Source organism: Balaenoptera musculus, chromosome 10 (assembly GCF_009873245.2).
Source record: "Balaenoptera musculus isolate JJ_BM4_2016_0621 chromosome 10, mBalMus1.pri.v3, whole genome shotgun sequence".
In the NCBI taxonomy this organism is placed as follows: Eukaryota; Metazoa; Chordata; class Mammalia; order Artiodactyla; family Balaenopteridae; genus Balaenoptera; species Balaenoptera musculus.
In genome coordinates, this window is record NC_045794.1 from 7739905 (window position 1) to 7758404 (window position 18500).

At 42.4% G+C, this 18500-nt stretch overlaps 1 protein-coding gene and 1 pseudogene across 2 annotated transcripts; both read right to left on the bottom strand.

The window, feature by feature from the left end:
- Positions 1-117: 117 nt before the first annotated feature.
- Positions 118-12121, bottom strand: M6PR (mannose-6-phosphate receptor, cation dependent). Of its 2 annotated transcripts, XM_036864654.1 has the most exons (8): positions 10891-12121; positions 5651-5830; positions 4735-4901; positions 3272-3381; positions 2862-2992; positions 2181-2307; positions 1591-1709; positions 118-589 (listed from the first exon to the last, which is right to left on the bottom strand). In XM_036864654.1, exons 2-8 carry the CDS (start codon positions 5827-5829, stop codon positions 430-432), a joined length of 993 nt encoding a protein of 330 aa, XP_036720549.1. In that variant the 5' UTR covers position 5830; positions 10891-12121; the 3' UTR covers positions 118-429. The 2 variants fall into 2 exon arrangements, with proteins under 2 accessions (XP_036720549.1, XP_036720550.1); XM_036864655.1 differs by lacking the exon at positions 118-589 and having other exon boundaries at positions 1185-1709; positions 10891-11390.
- On the bottom strand, positions 5841-8534 carry LOC118901498 (annotated as a pseudogene).
- Positions 12122-18500: the final 6379 nt, after the last annotated feature.

The window sequence follows — 18500 nt, forward strand, 5'->3', positions numbered from 1 at the left end:
TCTCAGTTGTCTCTTACTCCATCATTCCAGTGTATCTACCCTCTTCTTTCACACAAATGACTAGGCCAATGTGGTTTTTTTTTTAATCTTTTAACTGTTTTTGTACAAAAAAATGTATATATTTTTTGCATTTTTAAAACACCAGAGTGTGGGGGAGGGATGCAAACAAACAAATAACAAAAAAGATGCTTTTATGACATTATTTTCCCTGTTTAGAAAGAAGAAAAAAAATCATTCCAATAGTATTTAAAAGTCCAAAGATGAAATCATTTCATTTCCTTCTCTAAAGGCTAAAAAAGGCCCCTGCCTGTTGATTCCATCCTCCTGTGTCCAGTGGAGCCATGTTACTCTTCAGTGGCCCAGGCTCACTATCACACAAAGATCAGGCCAGGTTTCTGGGCACACGGCCTGAACAGAAAGGTGGAAGCATCAGAAGATTAAGACCGTCTCCCCACAGAAATAAGGTCGTGGGCAAGAAGACACGTCCCTGAGCCAGAAAAAGGGACACGTGCCGCAGCCGCCACAGCCAGGGCGGAAGATGGCAGAGCCCTGGATGTCCCACTTCTGCTTCCATTCCCTTTCCAGAAGACTGGGGGCAAAAAAAAAAAAAAGTCAAAATGACATGCCTATGAAGGAAAGTGCAACATGTTTAGACATACTGATTGACTGATAGAGGGAACGTTTTAGGAGTAAGAAAAGCTTTGCCAGCTTTGACTGCAAGTGGGAGAAGAAAGCCATCAAGGAGATCCCACTGCAAGGTAAACAGACTTCCCTTTTCTGGAACCCCGGCAGCACAGGAGGTCAACTTCAATATCCCTTTCCAATGGACTGGACTTCGGGATTAGGCATTTTGGCTGCAGATGGACCAATAACCTAAGACTACAATCCAGGTCCTAGCTCCAGCTATAAAGTCACTCCAATGCCAGCAAATGATGTTTGGTACCTCGTCATCCTCTAATTGGGAAATTTCAAATTTTCCCATCCTAATCCCAGAGGTGGGAGAATTAAGTCTACGACATCACCAGGCTCAAAGCAAATGGCAGTACTTGGACTACAGCCAAGTGGTCAGTGCAGAATAGTTCCAAGCAGCAAGAAATGACATCCAGGTTCTCATGGAGACTACTGTAGGGTACAGAGCAACAGCATGAAAGCAATCAAACCTTGTATAAATAATGTTTCGTTGCTTTTTTTTTTTTTTAAATTAAAGAAATCCAGTGTCTCAAAAACTTGTGAAAATGTGTTTAAAAAAGGAAGGGTCAGGGAGCCTGCCACACCCTTTTGCTCATGATAACTCCCCTACTTGTACTTTCTGATACCAAGAGACCATGCAACAGCCTCTGCTGTCATTGGCCCTATTATATTATCTCTGTCCTACAACTAACTGTACCTCTCTGGAGGGAAAACAAATAATAGGGCACAAAGGGAAGGCATTTCTACTACTGACAAGTGGACGCAAACGAAAAGCAAACCGGAAAGCAAGAGCAATATTAAGGGGGAGATGAGAGACTGGAGCGGAGGCTGCTTAAGAAACCTGGCTGAGGATGCTTTGGTTTGGGGGCTGAAGAAGCTGGACATTTAAAGTGCAATCACATCGGTAATAAATGATCATCCCTTTCTTCTGACTCCTCCCCCAGCTGGTCATCCCCCACACCACGATATGCAGCAGGCACGTTTCGGGGTTTAGATCGGCACACAAAGTCACAACCATCCTGCAGGGGGAAAGGAAGGGAAGGAAACGATCATTTGAAATCAGCAGCTTTCAGGTGGGCAGAGTATGTTTATGGTCCAAGAATGTGGCAGGAACTGGTTTTCTCCAGGGATAATGAAGAGAAAACCCCAAAGCTCCAAGGATCAGCCTGAATCGAATGTGGGGAAGAGCAGACAGGTTCTAACTTGGCCTCACCCTTTCCTCACCTAGGCCCCTTAAGAGCTGTATCAGGATCCCAAATCTCAGCAAAAGGACTGCTCTTCCAGCCAAGCCTTAGCAAGGCCAGACACTAAGATGCTATGTTGCTTATCTGTACTAGGGCAACCAACTGTCTTGGTTTGCTGGGACTTTTGTGGTTTTAGCACCCAATGTCCTGTGTCTCAGGAAACCCCTCAGTCTGGGCAAACCAGGATGGCTGGTCATTCAACCTTGTCTGTAGGCCACGGACTCATCCAGCTGCCCTGTTACTTACTGCTACCAGGTTGCCAAGATCCTGCCAGAAGGCCAAGTGGGGAAACTGCTCCATTCCTTTGGCTCCCACCACCAGTCGCTGGTACAGGAACCCCCCGATGATATAGACAGCGATCAGCGATGCAAACCTGTTGAGGGAGAAAGACATCTATACTCAAAAACCAAGAAATAGTAAGACTCAGATACTAAAGATAATCTCTGTATTCATTGTTACCTGTTTCCTAAGCTGTGTTCCATAAAAATGAAAGGAAAAAAAAAAGGGGGTGGTCAGTTGAATGAACAAGGGGGCTGGTAGGTCCTTAGAAAACCAATTAGAGTGTCAGTCTGAGAAAACCAAAATGATCAGAATAAAATAAGACAGAGTTTGTGACTCTGACTTAGGGCTGAGAACAGTCACCATTAGATACACAACTCCATTTCTTTCAAAGTTCTAATAATCTAATGGCAGCGTATTAAAAACTGTCCAGCCCTCCAGTAGGGAAAAAACCCTACCTCCAAATGCAAATATTTATTGGGGACAAAACATTAAGTCATTTTTTTAAACTTGCACAGAGTTTAAAGAGGATTTTTACAAATTATAGTATAACATATACATGTACACTATTTGTACCTATAGACCTCCAAGTAATTGTGGAGTTAAAAAAAAAAAAAGGTTTGGACTGATAAAGGAAAAAGTACTCACGTGACAAGTAAGATAGAACCCACGCTGAGGTGGGAGATCTCTGGGGAACAGGCCAGGCTGCTGTCTATCTCAAAGAGGTAGAAACAATCTTGGACTTTGCCTCGCTCCTCAAACACAGGGTTAAAGTTGTCCTGATGACAAGAGGACAGAACACAACATTTATGTTGTGTCTGACACCTGTCTGAAAAAAGCACAAACCCACAAAACCCCCAAAACATTTGCCTTCTCCTGGTTCAAAACCTTCTCTTCCATGTATGATGGAACACGGGTGCCTATGACTCAGGGAAAAGCTGAACTTCTCGTTTTTATCTCCTCCGTCCCAATTATCTTGTTCCCTCTGGACAGTCTCTCCCACCTCAGGCCAGTCCTTTCATCTCCTCTCTAGGCTCCTAGGCCCCAGGGTGCCTCACCGCTAGGGTGTGTCGATTGCAGGAGATCATCACCACTGCCCGACGCTGCTCCTTGCCACAGTGACTGTCATATTCATCACCCCCTTTATAGATCAGCATGATCCAATTACCTGAGGAGGGACAAGGAAAATGGAGCTTCGGGGTGCGGGAAAAGCAGAGGCAGACCTGGGCACTGTGGTAGAGTGGAAGTGAGTTCAATGAAATTGGCTGTAATTAAAATAACCCTTTCAGGATGAGCTCTGTATATCAGAAACAGCAGCTAAACCTTGCTCCTTTATAACAGCTGTGTGTTCCCTTATTAAGACGACTAAGAATCAGACAGTCATACAAGAATAACCTTAATTTGCCACAAAAATTAAGGCAATTGATAGTGCAAATACAATTATGATCCATACCTGAATCATGACTCACATTTTCCAAATACCTGCTAACATCAAAAGAAGAGGTTCCATACAATTACTGGGTGGCAAGGGAAAGCCTAAGATCATAAAGTCGCCACAGATAAATTCAAAGTGGATGATTTTGAAGACTGGGGGGCATTTTTCCTTCTTTAGTATTTACTGTGTTCAAATTTCTTTTGCAAAGTATCATTTGATCAATAATCACGTGAGGTGAATCAGGTAAGGACTGTGCTTCCAATTTTGCATATGAGAAAACAAAATCAAAAAGGTGCAATGAGGGCTTCCCTGGTGGCGCAGTGGTTGAGAATCTGCCTGCCAATGCAGGGGACACGGGTTCGAGCCCTGGTCTGGGAAGATCCCGCATGCCGCGGGGCAACTAGGCCCGTGAGCCACAATTACTGAGCCTGTGCGTCTGGAGCCTGTGCTCCGCAACAAGAGAGGCCGCGATAGTGAGAGGCCCGCGCACCGCGATGAAGAGTGGCCCCCGCTTGCCACAACTAGAGAAAGCCCTCACACAGAAACGAAGACCCAACATAGCCATAAATAAATAAATAAATAAATAAATTTAAAAAAAAAAAAAAAAGGTGAAATGATTTTTCAAAGTCACAGGACAAATAAATATGAGCTGGATCAAAAATCCAGTCTTCTGACCCCTAGCCCCAAACTCTTGACGTTGTTTTTTATTATGTTATTTACAGGAGCAACAATGTGCAATGAATAATTTACTTATCTGCTTAAGGGAGGAAAACAGACCATAGTTGCTCACATAGTCCTTTCCAGCAATATGATTTTATGACATTTGAGAAATATTATCAACATAACTCAACATGGTGGGGAAATTTTTGTAGACTGACTGGTTTGCAAAAAAGCTTGATCTCACTTTAAAACAAACACATAAACGTCCTGAGCCTTGGCTGTGGAGGAGCTGTGGAACTAGGTATCCTGTGGTTTGCAGGTGTCTCAGGTGAACTGAACCACACATACCATATGGTATACACTGAAGAGACTGGGAAGGGCTGAGACATACAGGATTATCAGAGGGATCAACAGGGAGGATCTTACTTCCATTGAAGATCTGAGTCTTGTTGAGTCTCCCTACTACTGTCTCCTTCCCATTACTTTTGTTGATCTGCACCAGGCCTGCCCCAGAGGTGTGGTTGCCAGCTTCTCGGCACACCCGGAACATGTAGATATACGTGTCTGTGCCCTGGCCCACGGTGCTCTCAAAGCTGTGAGGAGAAGTGAGAAGGAAGAAGACAGTTACAGCTGTCAGCCTTAGGAAGAGCAGTTTCCTTTTTAACAACAACAATGGCGCACTCAACTTATTTATCTGACGTCATGGCTAAACGTCCTAGTGAATAATATCTGTTGTATCATGAGATATCCATGACCCAGACAGAACACCCTAACTGTTGATGATGACTGATTAAAATACAGCATCCAAGACAGCTAGTATTCTAGATATTTCTAGAATAATTGCTCTAGACTATGCTAAAACATTAGCTACTACATCCCCCTGAGTAAGGGTCTACGTTCATGAGATACACCCTCCTTCCTTAAAGATTATCTTCAGATTTATATACCAGAAGATTCCTGACACTTATGATGACGCAGTAGGCCTAAATATGTTCACCTGATACTTCTAAATATCGAGGCATCAAATAATGCTTTTTAGTTCCTATGAGCTGGTTTCTTGGGTCCAGTCTTGGAGACCGCTACTCTTCTGCATAAGGTACCTGCACACGGCTGCTGCACCGCGGGCTGAGCACGTGCTCTATATCATGAAGGAAAGCAAGACAGCACGGCCAAATAAGACTAATACTGCTAAAGTTCGGATTAGAACCGTCTCTCAGAGGAGGTTATGATACATGTATCCCCCCTATGTTTGGTAGTAATACTAAAATAAAATCAGTAAGAGGAGGAAGAGATTCTTTAATAAAGTTATCTCCTTAAGCCCATTAAGATTCTTCTCATTTACCTTTTGTTAAACAGCGGCGTCAGCCTCTTCAGTAGAGCCAACTCTTTCTCTGACTCTTTATCCTTTTCTCCTACCAGGTCGCATGTTTTTTCTTCGGTCTGCCAGGATTCTCTTACTGCCACAGCCAGCAGCAGCAGCAGGAGCAGGCCAGTTCTCCAGGAGCTGTAATGGGGGAACATCCTTTTGGGAGAGGGAGTGTGTGTGTTAGGGAAAGAGGCAGAGGATCGGGAGAGAAGGGAAAGAAAGAAAGCATATGAATGTGTCATAAATGAATGGTATTTTTTTAACCTTTTAATCTTCCACCCACCACCTATTATTTTACACTAGCCAGTTTTCTTCATTATTATGATGTTGGGCTTTATTTTCTTGTCTCCATTTCAAGTTCTGTTTTCCCCATTATTTAATATTCAGAATTGGAATCTTAAGTCTCCAGGTTTCTCTTTTTCTTTTTAAAACTTATTTCAAAAGCTTCTTCCTAGCTGACTCCCTTGCCTGACACCACTGGTCACCTCCTGTCCTTCTCGTGCTCCTTTCATGTGCATTCAACAAAGAGGACGGCATTGGCCTTGGTGAAGAGTTAGTGTCTACAGATTGTTGTTGAGATTTCTGCAAGGTGCGCACAAAAAAAGAATATCTAGACTTCTAAGCTGTATTGGGAGAAAAACACATTTTTGGTCCTAGAAACTGTCAGAAGAACCAATCAATGGCCTAGAGAATACTTAAGTGTGACCAATGAACAGTATTTTGATTATGCAGAAACTATAAGATTCTTTGGCGTATGCAACCAATATTACCTTTTAATATCCCTGTGCCAAGAGCACCTGTGTTAGGAAACCCATATATAGATATACATATATGTACGTATATACACACATGCACATATATATCTATCACCTGTGTCGGGAAACTATATATCAATCACTTTCAGTCTAATTCATAGGTAAGTTCTTCAGAACAAACTATGGGGCTGAGAAGAGGGAAAGGAAAGAACAAAAAGAATTAAATTATGACAGCCTGGTGGAGACATCCTTGCCTCTTTACCATTTGGTGAGAAATTAGATTGAGATGTCTCATTATTTAGAGTTCAATACTAGTTCATAAATACTGCTTAAACCAGTGGCCCTCCATAAGATAATACTCAAATTACAATTGACACTTGATAAGGGCTAGTTGGAAGTTATTAAGAAAGATGTAAAATAGAGAAAGAGACTTGAATACTTTGGGACCTAAGTCCTCATTTTAATATTCAGGAGCATCTAACAGTCTTTGTTCATATTCACCATAAGAATGATGAACAGAGATAAACACAGCCACAGCACCTAAAACTCGACATCTACCTGTTCTGATGTCTCACCTCTGAAAAATCATTCAATCATTTAAATGACAGGAAGAACAAAATTCACTAGGTCCAAACGAGTGGTTTGAATAAGTATTCCAAAACCCACCTCAGGCTCTACAAGTCATGAACCTCAAGAGTTTCTAGCTTCCAATTGCTGATGACTCTTGGGAATCATCACGTCACTTTACAATTTAGCAAATCCAATTCATCTGATGCTTGTACTGCTTTAGGAATGGAAACATGCGGCTCTGTTTCCCAAACTCATTTTCTTTTCTCTAATTCCATCTTTACACCCAGGATACACTGATTTACCCTTTCAAAAGAATTCACTTTGGTATCCATTAATGATCCCTTAGGCCATCGCTACTTGTTAATTTTATAACAGTATCACCAATTTTTCTGATACAAAGATTCAATTCTTCCGAACTTTTCTCACTTATGATAAAATGCTTCCATACTACAAGTCTGGACTTCGGTTTGAATACTCTTTTAAAGTCCTCTAATTCTTTGTCATGCTGGGCTACTGACTCCACTGCATTTTTAGCATATAAAACTTAAAACAGGCAGAATTTAATGGGTACTAATAGGTACCTGAATAAATTTTCTCCACTCTCCTAAACAAACTTACGGTTTTTTTTTTGTATGTCTGATCTCATTTATTTGTTACTCTTAGAACATCTCGTTTTTGACTGGACTCAGACTTAGAGGTAGAAGCTCTCAGAGGACAGCCTCCGTCTCTTGGCAATCTGTTCCTGGTGTTCTTCTTTGGCCTCCTTCATTCTCTTGGCCAAGAGTTTAGCATATTCTGCAGCCTCTTCCTTATTTCCTTAGTATGCTGTTTCTTCAGAGCAATATGCTGACGTTTGTGCTGCAGAACACGTGGAGTAACAAGACGCTGAGTCTTGTGTGCTTTGGTCCTAGGTTTCTTACCTTCTTTGTTTAGGGGTCCTCTCACAATATACTGGCGGACATAGAGAGAGACTGAAAAGTTTGTGGATTCTGCTAGCTCTTTTGGGCCCCAGCTGACGAGGCGAAGTTGTATCTGTGAGTCCAGGAATATGCTTCTCCCCTTTTTCCACTATGACCAAATTGAGAACACTCAGATTGGCATCCACAATGCAACCCCGTACAGATTTGTGCTTTCTTTCTCCAGTCCTCCTTGGTCTGTAACAGGAATGCCCCTTACCCAGTAGCGGGTAGACTCTACCATGGGTCCAGACACCTGCTTCATGGGGAAAACCTTGTTTGTTGTTCCCACCGATTCAGAACACATAACCCTTCCATTCTTCACCCAGAGCATCAGCGGCAACTTCTATGGCCATATGCTTCTCACAAAAGGTATGAAGTTTTTGTTCATCATCCACTTCAGTGAGTCTCTGGCAGCCATTGGCTGGGAAAGAGATGTTCAACTTCATCCTGAAGTGGCCAACCGCCTCTGAGGCACCATGATACAGAGCTAAACGAACTTACATTTGACATTCTTTTTTTAAAATTTATTTTATTTATTTATTTTTGGCTGTGTTGGGTCTTCATTACTGCGCGCGGGCTTTCTCTAGTTGCAGTGAGCGGGGGCTACTCTTTGTCGCGGTGCGCAGGCTTCTCATTGCGGTGGCTTCTCTCGTTGCAGAGCATGGGCTCTAGGTGCGTGGGCTTCAGTAGTTGTGGCGCACGGGCTTAGTTGCTCCGTGGCCATGTGGGATCTTCCCGGACCAGGGATCGAACACATGTCCCCTGCATTGGCAGGCGGATTCTTAACCACTGCGCCACCAGGGAAGTCCCACATTTGACATTCCGTTTCCCACATTCCACTAGGGCAACCAATACTTGGGAAGTCATCTCCCCGACTTGGTGTACTCCAAACATCAATTCATTGTAGTAATATTAATAAGGTGTTTCCATAGAATAAGTATAGCCAGCCACAAAGTCTGAGGCCCCCATAAACACATACAAAGCATCAATAGGAAACACTTAATAGAGTGCTTGCTTTTTGCTAGGCATTTAACATACATTAACCAATTAAGCCTTATAAAAACCCTATGCAGTAAATACAATGACTGTCCTTATTTTACAGAGGAGAAAACTAGACACAGCTAGTGGAGTGAAACAGACAGTGCAGCTCTGAGCTCATGGTCTACACTTAACCATTCCTTTCACACTAAGTTTTTGGGGGATCAGAGTACGCAGCCAAAGTCTTGCTTTCATTTTGACAAAGCAAGAAGGGGAAGTGACCCCTCACACAGTTCACTAAACAGGAGGCGGAATAAAGAACTCAGACCTCAAACTCCTACCTTCTCTAAATTAACTCACTGCTCCACACAACTTGACCAGCTGACTAAAATGAAGTAAGAGGCTCCTTTTATTAGATTGATTAAGCATGACATTTTCTTTATATTCTCTCAGGACCCAATTTGAAATTTCAACTTTCTGTGCTTTCAATATTCTTTTATCCAGGACCATTTTCTGGAGGGATGCTCACACAGAAGGCTGTGTTCTTTGGCTTCAAAGTTAGTTCCTTATCTGTTAACAGTTGATGATTTCTTTTCCCAAATTAGAACAAAGACTCTCACAAAACTGGGAAAGGATGAAGGGCTGAACACCCTGCAGTCAGCATTAGTTGAGTTGAACTAGCTTTCCTTTAATTATTCGTTCAAAAAGATAGGAGATAAAAAGAGATATATTCTTCTCTTTCCTGCTTAAGGTTTGGCTACATTTGAGCTGCTTCTCTTTGATTCAGTGGCATATGCTCTAAGTGCTTTATCTAGATTATGTTCGTCAATCTTCACAACCCAGAAAAGTAGGTATAATTTCTCCCATTTTACAGATGAGGAAACTGATTCCTACAGAGCTTAAGTTACTTGCCTTAGGTTATCCAAGTATTAAACATGTATGAAGTTATTAGTAAGGCAACTTGAATGAGTCATGGTATAAAGCTATTTTCTGATAAATAAAGGAGTGCAAAAATGTATTGGTAAGAGTATGAAATCCAAGGGCTGGGTAGTTCCTTTTTACATCTAATTGTGCTACAATTAGATTCTCAAGGTGCAAGACTTTGTCCGAGATACTTTGGAAACAAGCGGCAGGACTTAAAGATTTTGAAGAATCCCTTTCAATTTTCTTGTTCTACAACGATAGATCCATACGGTTAAGGCTAAAAAATTCTCCTCCAATGGGATGACCAATGACTAAGCCAGGAATTGGGAAGCACTTTACATCACTGGGCCTCTGTACCACTCACTTCCCCCGCTCCTTAAGACTAGCCATGACCATTTTCTGTTTTTCGGTGGAATTTCTACTTTCTTCTCTCTGGCTCATTTCTGATGCGACGGCCCTTATCTCCTGTCTCCAGCAGCCCACACTTTCAGAAGAGCAGCCCTAACTAGCTGAACCACCCAAGGTTGAAAAGCCTTAAGGAAGCAGCTCTATGGCCCAAGGGCGGAAGCTCCCTCCAAAGAGGAACGCAAATCCCTCTATTGGCGACTCTTCGTACCAAACACTCATCTCCCTCAAACTTCTTCCAAGCTTCCAGACATTTGCGTCCCGTCTAGTTTCCCGACTTTCCAAATGCTTAGGGCCATACCCTCTACAAATGATGCCACCTGACCTCCCTCTACGATGCGGGCCAAAATCCCGTCTACGGGTATCCAGTAACACCTCGAACGGACTCCAGACTTAGCGACCTTCCTTTCCCTGCCTTCCAAACTCTGGTCTTGGAGATCCTTTCTCCCTTGGCGACTCTGTAACTCCCCAACCTTACGCCTCCGCCTTTCTACCCTCAGGCTCCTTAGCTGGATTTTTGGGCTAGAACCCGGGCCAAGGGAGACTTAGCGATCCCGGCCCCCGTCACAGCCACGAGGGGTGAGCGCTCTCCAGCCCACTCCTCCTCCACGCCCCTCATACTCACGTGTCACGGGCAAAGGGAGCAGCCACAGCTCGGAATCCCCGGCCGAGTACCTGCTCGCGGCTGGGAGACAGGACCAGAGAGGGGTCGGCCGCAGACCCCGGTTCCAGAGCTCGCGGCAGAGCCAGCGACCCCACGAGCGCCTCGCTACGCTCCACTCCGGGAACCGGAAACAGGAAGTGCCGGGCGGCCGCTGGGCAACTGCTCCTCCCACTAGACCCCGCGGCATGTCACCGTAGAACCGTTTCGCCCCTTTCCCCTTCCCGGCCTCTCAGATCATCCCGGACGCTGATTGGCCAGGACCGTGGGCGTTAGGCTCCGCCCTCGCGGCATCAACTCCAATCCCTATCGAGATTTGCAAGTTTAGTTCCACCTTTGCGGGTCGCCTTTCTACTGACTGGGGTCCCAGACTCCCACCTCCTGGCCTCTCGGCTCGGGCCCCTGTCACGCGGGGTCACGCGGGGGTCACGCGCGGTCAGGCGCCAGGCTCGCTCCCTGGTAGGTTGGACCGGAGGGCGGCGGAAGTGGAGATGCGGGGCGGGGCCCGATCCCCAGGCCGCAGCGGGAGCTGTAGTTCTCGAGCCGGTTGCTGCCTCAGGACGTCTGCCGCCTGAGGGGGACGCTGGTTCGCTGTGTGCTGGCCCCGAGTCGCGTTGTCCCTAGAGGACAGTGGAGAGCGACTGGGTCGTGGTCCTCCTGGCTTTCTTACCGTCACTTTTGTTCTTTACGTCCTGTCTCAGGTTTAGCACCTTGAGGTGCGGCAGGGGTTACTATTCCAGTTAGCCTTATCATCCCTCCGGCATTTTGTTCGATAAACACTCTGCAACCACTTCTGCTGACCGAGAAAAGTCAATTTTTGGTCTTTGCGCCTTTGCTAAGATCCTTTGCGGTGTCTCTCACATGTGGCGTCTTAGCCGCGTGTGGAAGTCCTACCCGTTCATAGAACTCGGTTCAGAGGCGCCTGTGACTCCTGGACTCACCCTCTTCAGCTGGAACCGTTTCGTCCTCCCAGTGCCCGCTGGCTGCTCGCACCTGGCTTTAGTCTGGTTTCTTTCTGCTTTGATTCCTCCGTTGCATTTGCGTGTGCCTCCCACCGTCTCCTCGGATGGGGACTGGATTTTGCTTCCTCCTTGTGCTCACCAGAGTTAGAACAGCGTTTTGAATCGAATAATAATAGAAGCTGACGCTGTGAGAAGCCCGCCCTGTTGTACGTGCTTTAAACGAGTATCAACTCCACCTTCACGACCAGCTTACTGAGGAGGTATCTTATCCCCATTTTACAGATGAATAAATTAAAGGCGACAGGGGCTAAGGGACTTACCCCGGGCCCCACAGCTACTAAGTTATGGAGTCAGTATTCCGGCTCCATCATTTAGGGATAAGTTAGTTATATAGGGTGTGTATACAGTCCAGAGTTCATGCTCTCGACACTGCGTTATACTGACTCTAGGATCCTGCATTTGTTTATTAACTGGTACATTCAATTCAGGCTAGGTGGTACATTTGGGTTGGGTTTGGATGTGTCTTCAAGTAAAAAATACGAAAATTGAAAGATGAGTTGCTTTCTAATAATAAAAGTAACTTGTCTACGGACACATACACACTACTATATATAGATTAGATAACTAATAAGAATCTACTGAATGGCACAGAGAACTCTATTCAATACTCTGTAATGACCTATATGGGAAAAGAATCTAAAAAAAGAGCGGATATACGTGTGTCTATAACTGACTCACTTTGCTGTACAGCAGAAACTAACACAATGTAAATCAACTGTACTCCAATAAAAATATTAAGTAAGCGGTTGTAGGAGGTTCCTAAAATCAAATGTTGAGGCTGCCTCCTCTTTAGTATATGCAGAAAAGGGAAGGGTGCTTGAAAGAAAGGGTGCTTTGAATGCTTGCTTCAATTCATGGCTTTGAAAATTGTCCCAGACCTGCTCTTTTGTCGACTCTGAGGTGGGAGCTCTGTTGGGAATGCCTTTTTTAACCTCTCAAGAGCTTTGTCCTGGGTGAGTTTTTTGTTACAGGTTTTGCTGTGGTTTCACTGTCGAATACACTCTACCTGCTCACGTTTTCTGATCTGCTTAGCAATCTTTTGATATTTGTTTGGTAGTTTCTCAGTCCCATTATGCATGTATTCAATTTGCCATCTTGAACTAGATTTCAATTTTGAACTGTTATTGATGCCCTCCTTTAAAAAATGATCATATTTAACATATTTCCAGGGCTAAATATATTTTTGGTTTTGGTAATTTTCAATTTTAATATATCAATAAATTAAAAATTTTAGAAAAGATGCAAGAAGAGTACAAAGAACTCTTGTATACACTCTACCTAGATTTGCCAAGTATTTACATGTTGCCCCATTTGTCTTACTGGTCTCTCTCTCCCCCCCCCCCCATCCTCCCTACACACACACACACACACACACACACACACACACACACACACTTTTATTTTGAACAATTTGAGGGTAAGTTCCCCATTACCACTAAGTACATTATGTGTATTTCCTAAGAATAAAGGCATTCTTACATTACCACAGTATAATTATCAAAATTAGGAACTCTAGCACTTTTTTACCCTTTCCCAACCACAGAAGCAAAGCCAGAGTCACACACTGCGATTAGTTGTCATTTTTCTTTATCTTACTTGACCTTGAAATTTGGAAAAGTACAGGTCACTTATTTTGTAGAATGTCTCTCATTTTGGTTCGGTCTGATGTTGCCTCCTGAATTAGGTATGCATTTCTTGATAGGACTAAGAGGGAAATAATGATCCTGTATCACTCAGCATCCAATCAGAAGACAGATACCACATGAGTGATTTTAAGGAAAAATTTAGTATAAAGAATTGTTTTTTAGTAAAGAATAACTACTAAAAGGGGTAAGAGAGGACTGTAAGTTACACACAAGTCTTATAGAAGTAGGAACTACAAAATGCAGCTACTGCCTTGAGGGCTGAAGATGGGTTAACAAGGAAGTAACTTAGAAACTTAAAGGAAGTGCTACCTTTCCACCCACAGGGGAGAGATTCAGACCTCTGAAGAAAGGGTGTGGTTCCTGCCACAGGAACATGCAGCCCACTGATGAGGTGAGAGAAAAAGTGCTGGAGGCTGTGGGTCACTGCGTCACTGTTGAACTGTCAGTGGGAGCCTCTTTATGGTGGCTTCTTTGTCCTTTGGACTTGTCCCCATCATTTTTTGAGCAGTTCTTTACTTTTGGGCACATAGATGTTCCATGTGGATCTTGAACTTTTCTTACCCTAGAATCAGTCATATCTCGAAGATGGCCTGGTTCCTTTTAGTGGAGAAGGGTATTGAGAAACCAAGATCTGATTACAGTGTGTGTTTATTGCTACTTGTGTGTCCTTGCTTTGGTCCCTCTCAGCAGACAGTTAGGAAATCTATATATCTTTCCAAGAGTGGGAAATCAGCTCCCATTATATTCAATATATTTATATGTTTGTTCACACATGAGAAAACACTGGAAGTAATTTTATAACTGGTAAAGCAAGCCTACTAATTAGAGTTCAATGTTTGTTTAAAGTTTCATTTTTTGTTGTTGAGGTAAAATGTATAAATCATGAAATTCACAACGCTTTTTAAAATTTATTTATTTATTTATGGCTGTGTTGGTTCTTCGTTGCTGCACGCGGGCCTTCTCTAGTTGTGGCGAATGGGGGCTCCTCTTCCTTGTGGTGCGCGGGTTTCTCATTGCTGTGGCTTCTCTTGTTGCGGAGCATGGGCTCCAGGCACGCGGGCCTCAGTAGTTGTGGCACATGGGTTCAGTACTTGTGGCTCGTGGGCTCTAGAGCACAGGCTCAGTAGTTGTGGCGCACAGGCTTAGTTGCTCTGCGGCATGTGGGATCTTCCCGGACCGGGGCTTGAACCCGTGTCCCCTGCATTGGCAGGCAGATTCTTGACCACTGTACCACCAGGGAAGTCCCGCAACTCTTAGGTATAGAATTCAGTGAATCTTGACAAATGCATCGTAATTGTAACCTCCCTCTAATCAAGACTTAGCAGATTTTCATCACCCAAGAAAATTTCCTCATGCCCTTTTCCAGTCATTCTCCTAGGCCTAGAGGCAACTATTGCTCTGAAATTTTTACCATAGATTAATTTTGTCTCTTCCAGAATTTCATATAAAATTGAATCATATACTATGTTTGGTTTCTTTCACTCAATATGATGTCTGTGAGGTTCTGTTGTTGCATATATCAGTAGCAAGGTTTTTCTCTTTTTTTGGCTGGATAGTATTATATTGTATGAATATTTCACAACTTGTTGATCTATTCTTTTGATGGGCATTTAGGTTGTATCTATGTTTTCTTCCAAGAAGCTTTATAGTTTTAGCTTTTATGTTTGTATCTGTAATCAGTTTTTTAAAGTTTTTTTTTTAATATTTATTTTGTTTATTTGGTTGTGCTGGGTCTTAGTCGTAGCAGCTGGGCTCCTTAGTTGTGGCTCACGGGCTTCTTAGTTGTGGCATGCGAACTCTTAGTTGCAGCATGCATGTGGGATCTAGTTCCCTGACCAGGGATCAAACCTGGGCCCCCTGCATTGGGAGCACAGAGTCTTAACCTCTGCGCCACCAGGGAAGTCCCTGTAATCAATTTTGAATTAATTTTTTTGTATTGTTGAGGTAGGGTCGAGGTCAGTTTTTTTCCCACATGGATGTATGGGTCTTCCAGTAATGTTTGTTCACTTTTCTTTCTCCCTTAAGTTGCTTTGGAACTTTGTTGAAAATCAGTTGACTATATACATGTGATTCTGTTTCTGGACTTAATTCTGTTCCATTGATCTCTTTGTTCATTATTATGCCAACAACACACTGTCTTGATTCTTCTAGCTTTATAAGTATTGAAGTAAGTTAGTGTAAATCTTCCTTGTTTTTTCAAGATTGTTTTGGCATTTCCATAAATATGTTTAGAATCAACCTGTCAATTTCTATTTTTAAAATCTTGCTGGAATTATAATTGGGATTAATGTGAATCTAAAGGTAAATTTGAGGAAAATTGACATTTTAACAAAGTTGAATTTTACAATCCATGGATAGGATACATTCCCTATTTATTTAGGTCTTATCTAATTTCTTTCAGCTATATTTTATAGTTTTCAGTGTAGAGGTCTTACATGTCATTTGTTACATTTATTCCCAAGTACTCATATTTTGATGCTTTTATAACTGAAAATTTTTTTTTTACTAATGTTTGCTAGTAGTGTATAAAAATGCAGTTGAGTTTTGTATTTTGACCTATATCCTGTAACCTTGCTAAATTTACTTATTTTGGCAGTTGCTTCTTTCTTTTGAACTTCTGGCCATCATGGTGTAGCTGGGGCTGGATTTATTTTCTCATCTGAAACAACTGGAAAACGAAAATATATGAAACAGTGGTTTTCAGATACTGGACAACAGGCAGTACAAGACAATAATTCCTGAGAGAAGGAAAATAAGGTGAGCCCCTGCTTACCCCTGCTGACAGTTGCCTCTGCTTACTAATTCTTGTCAAAAAGCAAGCCTCAAAAGGATCAAACTGGTACCAAGTAACTTAACTGTGTCCAATAACAAAAGCCAACAATTTTGAAAAGAGCTCAAGACAATTTGGCACCAACAGCATAAAATTCACAATGTCTGGAATCCAGCAAAAGATTATCAGGCATGCAAAGGAGGCAAATATAACCCATAACCAGGAGAAAAATCAGTCATTAGAAACTGAACCAGAAATGACAAAGATGAAAGAATTTGCAGAAAGGATGTTAGAATAGCTATTATAAATACACTTCATATGTTCAGTAGATAAGAGGAAAATTGAACATTATAAAGAGAAAAAGGCAAGATATTTAAAAAATAAACCAAATTATGCTTCCACAGATGAGAAATACAATATCTGAAATGATGCAATGAAAATATACTGAATGGAATCAACAGTAGACTAGAAACTACAGAAGGAAAGGTTAATTTAAAAAAAAGTTATTTATTTATTTACTTATTTATTTTTGCTGCATCGGGTCTTAGTTGCGGCATGCAGAATCTTCGCTGGGTCTTACGGAATCTTTTGTTGCAGCACACGGGCTTCTCTCTAGTTGTGGTGAGTGGGCTCCAGAGTGCGTGGACTCTGTAGTTGCAGTGTGCAGGCTCTCAAGTTGTGGCACATGGGCTTAGTTGCCCCGTGACATGTGGGGTCTTAGTTCCCCGACGAGGGATTGAACCCGTGTCCCCTGCATTGGAAGGCAGATTCTTAACCACTGGACCACCAGGGAAGTCCCAGGAAAGTTAATTAACTTGAAGACATATCATTAGAAAATATCCAAAATAAACACATGAGGAAAAAAGACCCTCCCCCTCCAAAAAAACCCCAAAAAACCCAGAACTTCAGTTACTTATGGTACAATATCAAGCAATCTAATATATTTAAAATTAAAGCTTCAGAAAGAGGACAGAAAATATATTGGCCAAAATTTTTCAGAATTTGATGAAAACTATAAATTTACAAATCAGAGATACTCAATGAATATCAAGCAGAAGAAACATGGAGACACATTATTATCAAGCTGTTGAAAATCAGTGATAAATAGAACATCCTAAAAGCAGCCAGAGGGGAAAAAAACACAGTGGCATAGTTCACATCAGAAACTATGCAAGTCAGACAAAATTAGACACCTGTAAAGTACTTTTGTGGGGGAGGAGAACCCTGTCAACCTAGAATTGTATACATACAAAAATACCTTTAAAAAAATGAAGGCAGGGGCTTTGCTGATGGCACAGTGGTTAAGAATCTGCCTGCCAATGCAGGGGACATGGGTTCAAGCCTTGGTCCGGGAAGATCCCACATGCCACGGAGCAACTAGGCCTGTGCGCCACAACTACTGAGCCCGTGTGCCACAACTACTGAAGCCTGCGTGCCTAGAGCCAGTGCTCCGTAACAAGAGAAGCCACCATAGTGAGAAGCCCATGCACTGCAACGAAGAGTAGCCCCTGCTCACTGCAACTAGAGAAAGCCCACGTGCAGCAATGAAGACCCAACGCAGCCAAAAATAAAAATAAATAAATTTAAAAAAAATGAAGGCAAATTAAAATTTTTTTCGGATGAACAAAAGATGAGGAATTCATTGCAAACAGACCACTAAAATACATATTAAAGGATGTTCTTCTTCCAGAAGGAAAATTATACCACATGGGAATTTAGAATTATGTAAGGAAATGAAGAACTTTAGCGATGATAAATATGAGTATAAATATAAAACACTTTTGTTCTAATTTTAAAAGATACCTTTAAAAGATTAATGCCTGGTTAAAAGAAAAATATTAACAATCTATTGTGGAATTTATAACGTAGGTAGAAGTAAAATGTTTGACAATGGCCAGGGAGAGGGAGAGAAAGTATACTATTGTAAGGTTCATTTGATATACATGAAGTGGTATAATATTATTTGGAGGAAGAATGTGATTAAAGATATAATGGAGACTCTAGCGCATCAAAAAAAAGAAAAAGAAAAAAGAAAGAAAAAGAAAAGGGAGTTCCCTGGTGGCCTAGTGGTTAGGATTCTGGACTTTCACTGCCATGGTCCAGGTTCAATCCCTCGTCAGGGAACTGAGATCCCGC

What these genes read in the sequence shown, in the direction of transcription:
- M6PR (XM_036864654.1), bottom strand. Translation starts at nt 5,829, where the DNA reads ATGTTCCCCCATTACAGCTCCTGGAGAACTGGCCTGCTCCTGCTGCTG. An exon ending in ACGCCGCTGTTTAACAAAAG is followed by an intron (nt 4,902 to 5,650) that starts GTAAATGAGAAG and finishes TTCTCCTCACAG; the next exon opens with CTTTGAGAGCACCGTGGGCC. An exon ending in GACTCAGATCTTCAATGGAA is followed by an intron (nt 3,382 to 4,734) that starts GTAAGATCCTCC and finishes GTCCCTCCTCAG; the next exon opens with GTAATTGGATCATGCTGATC.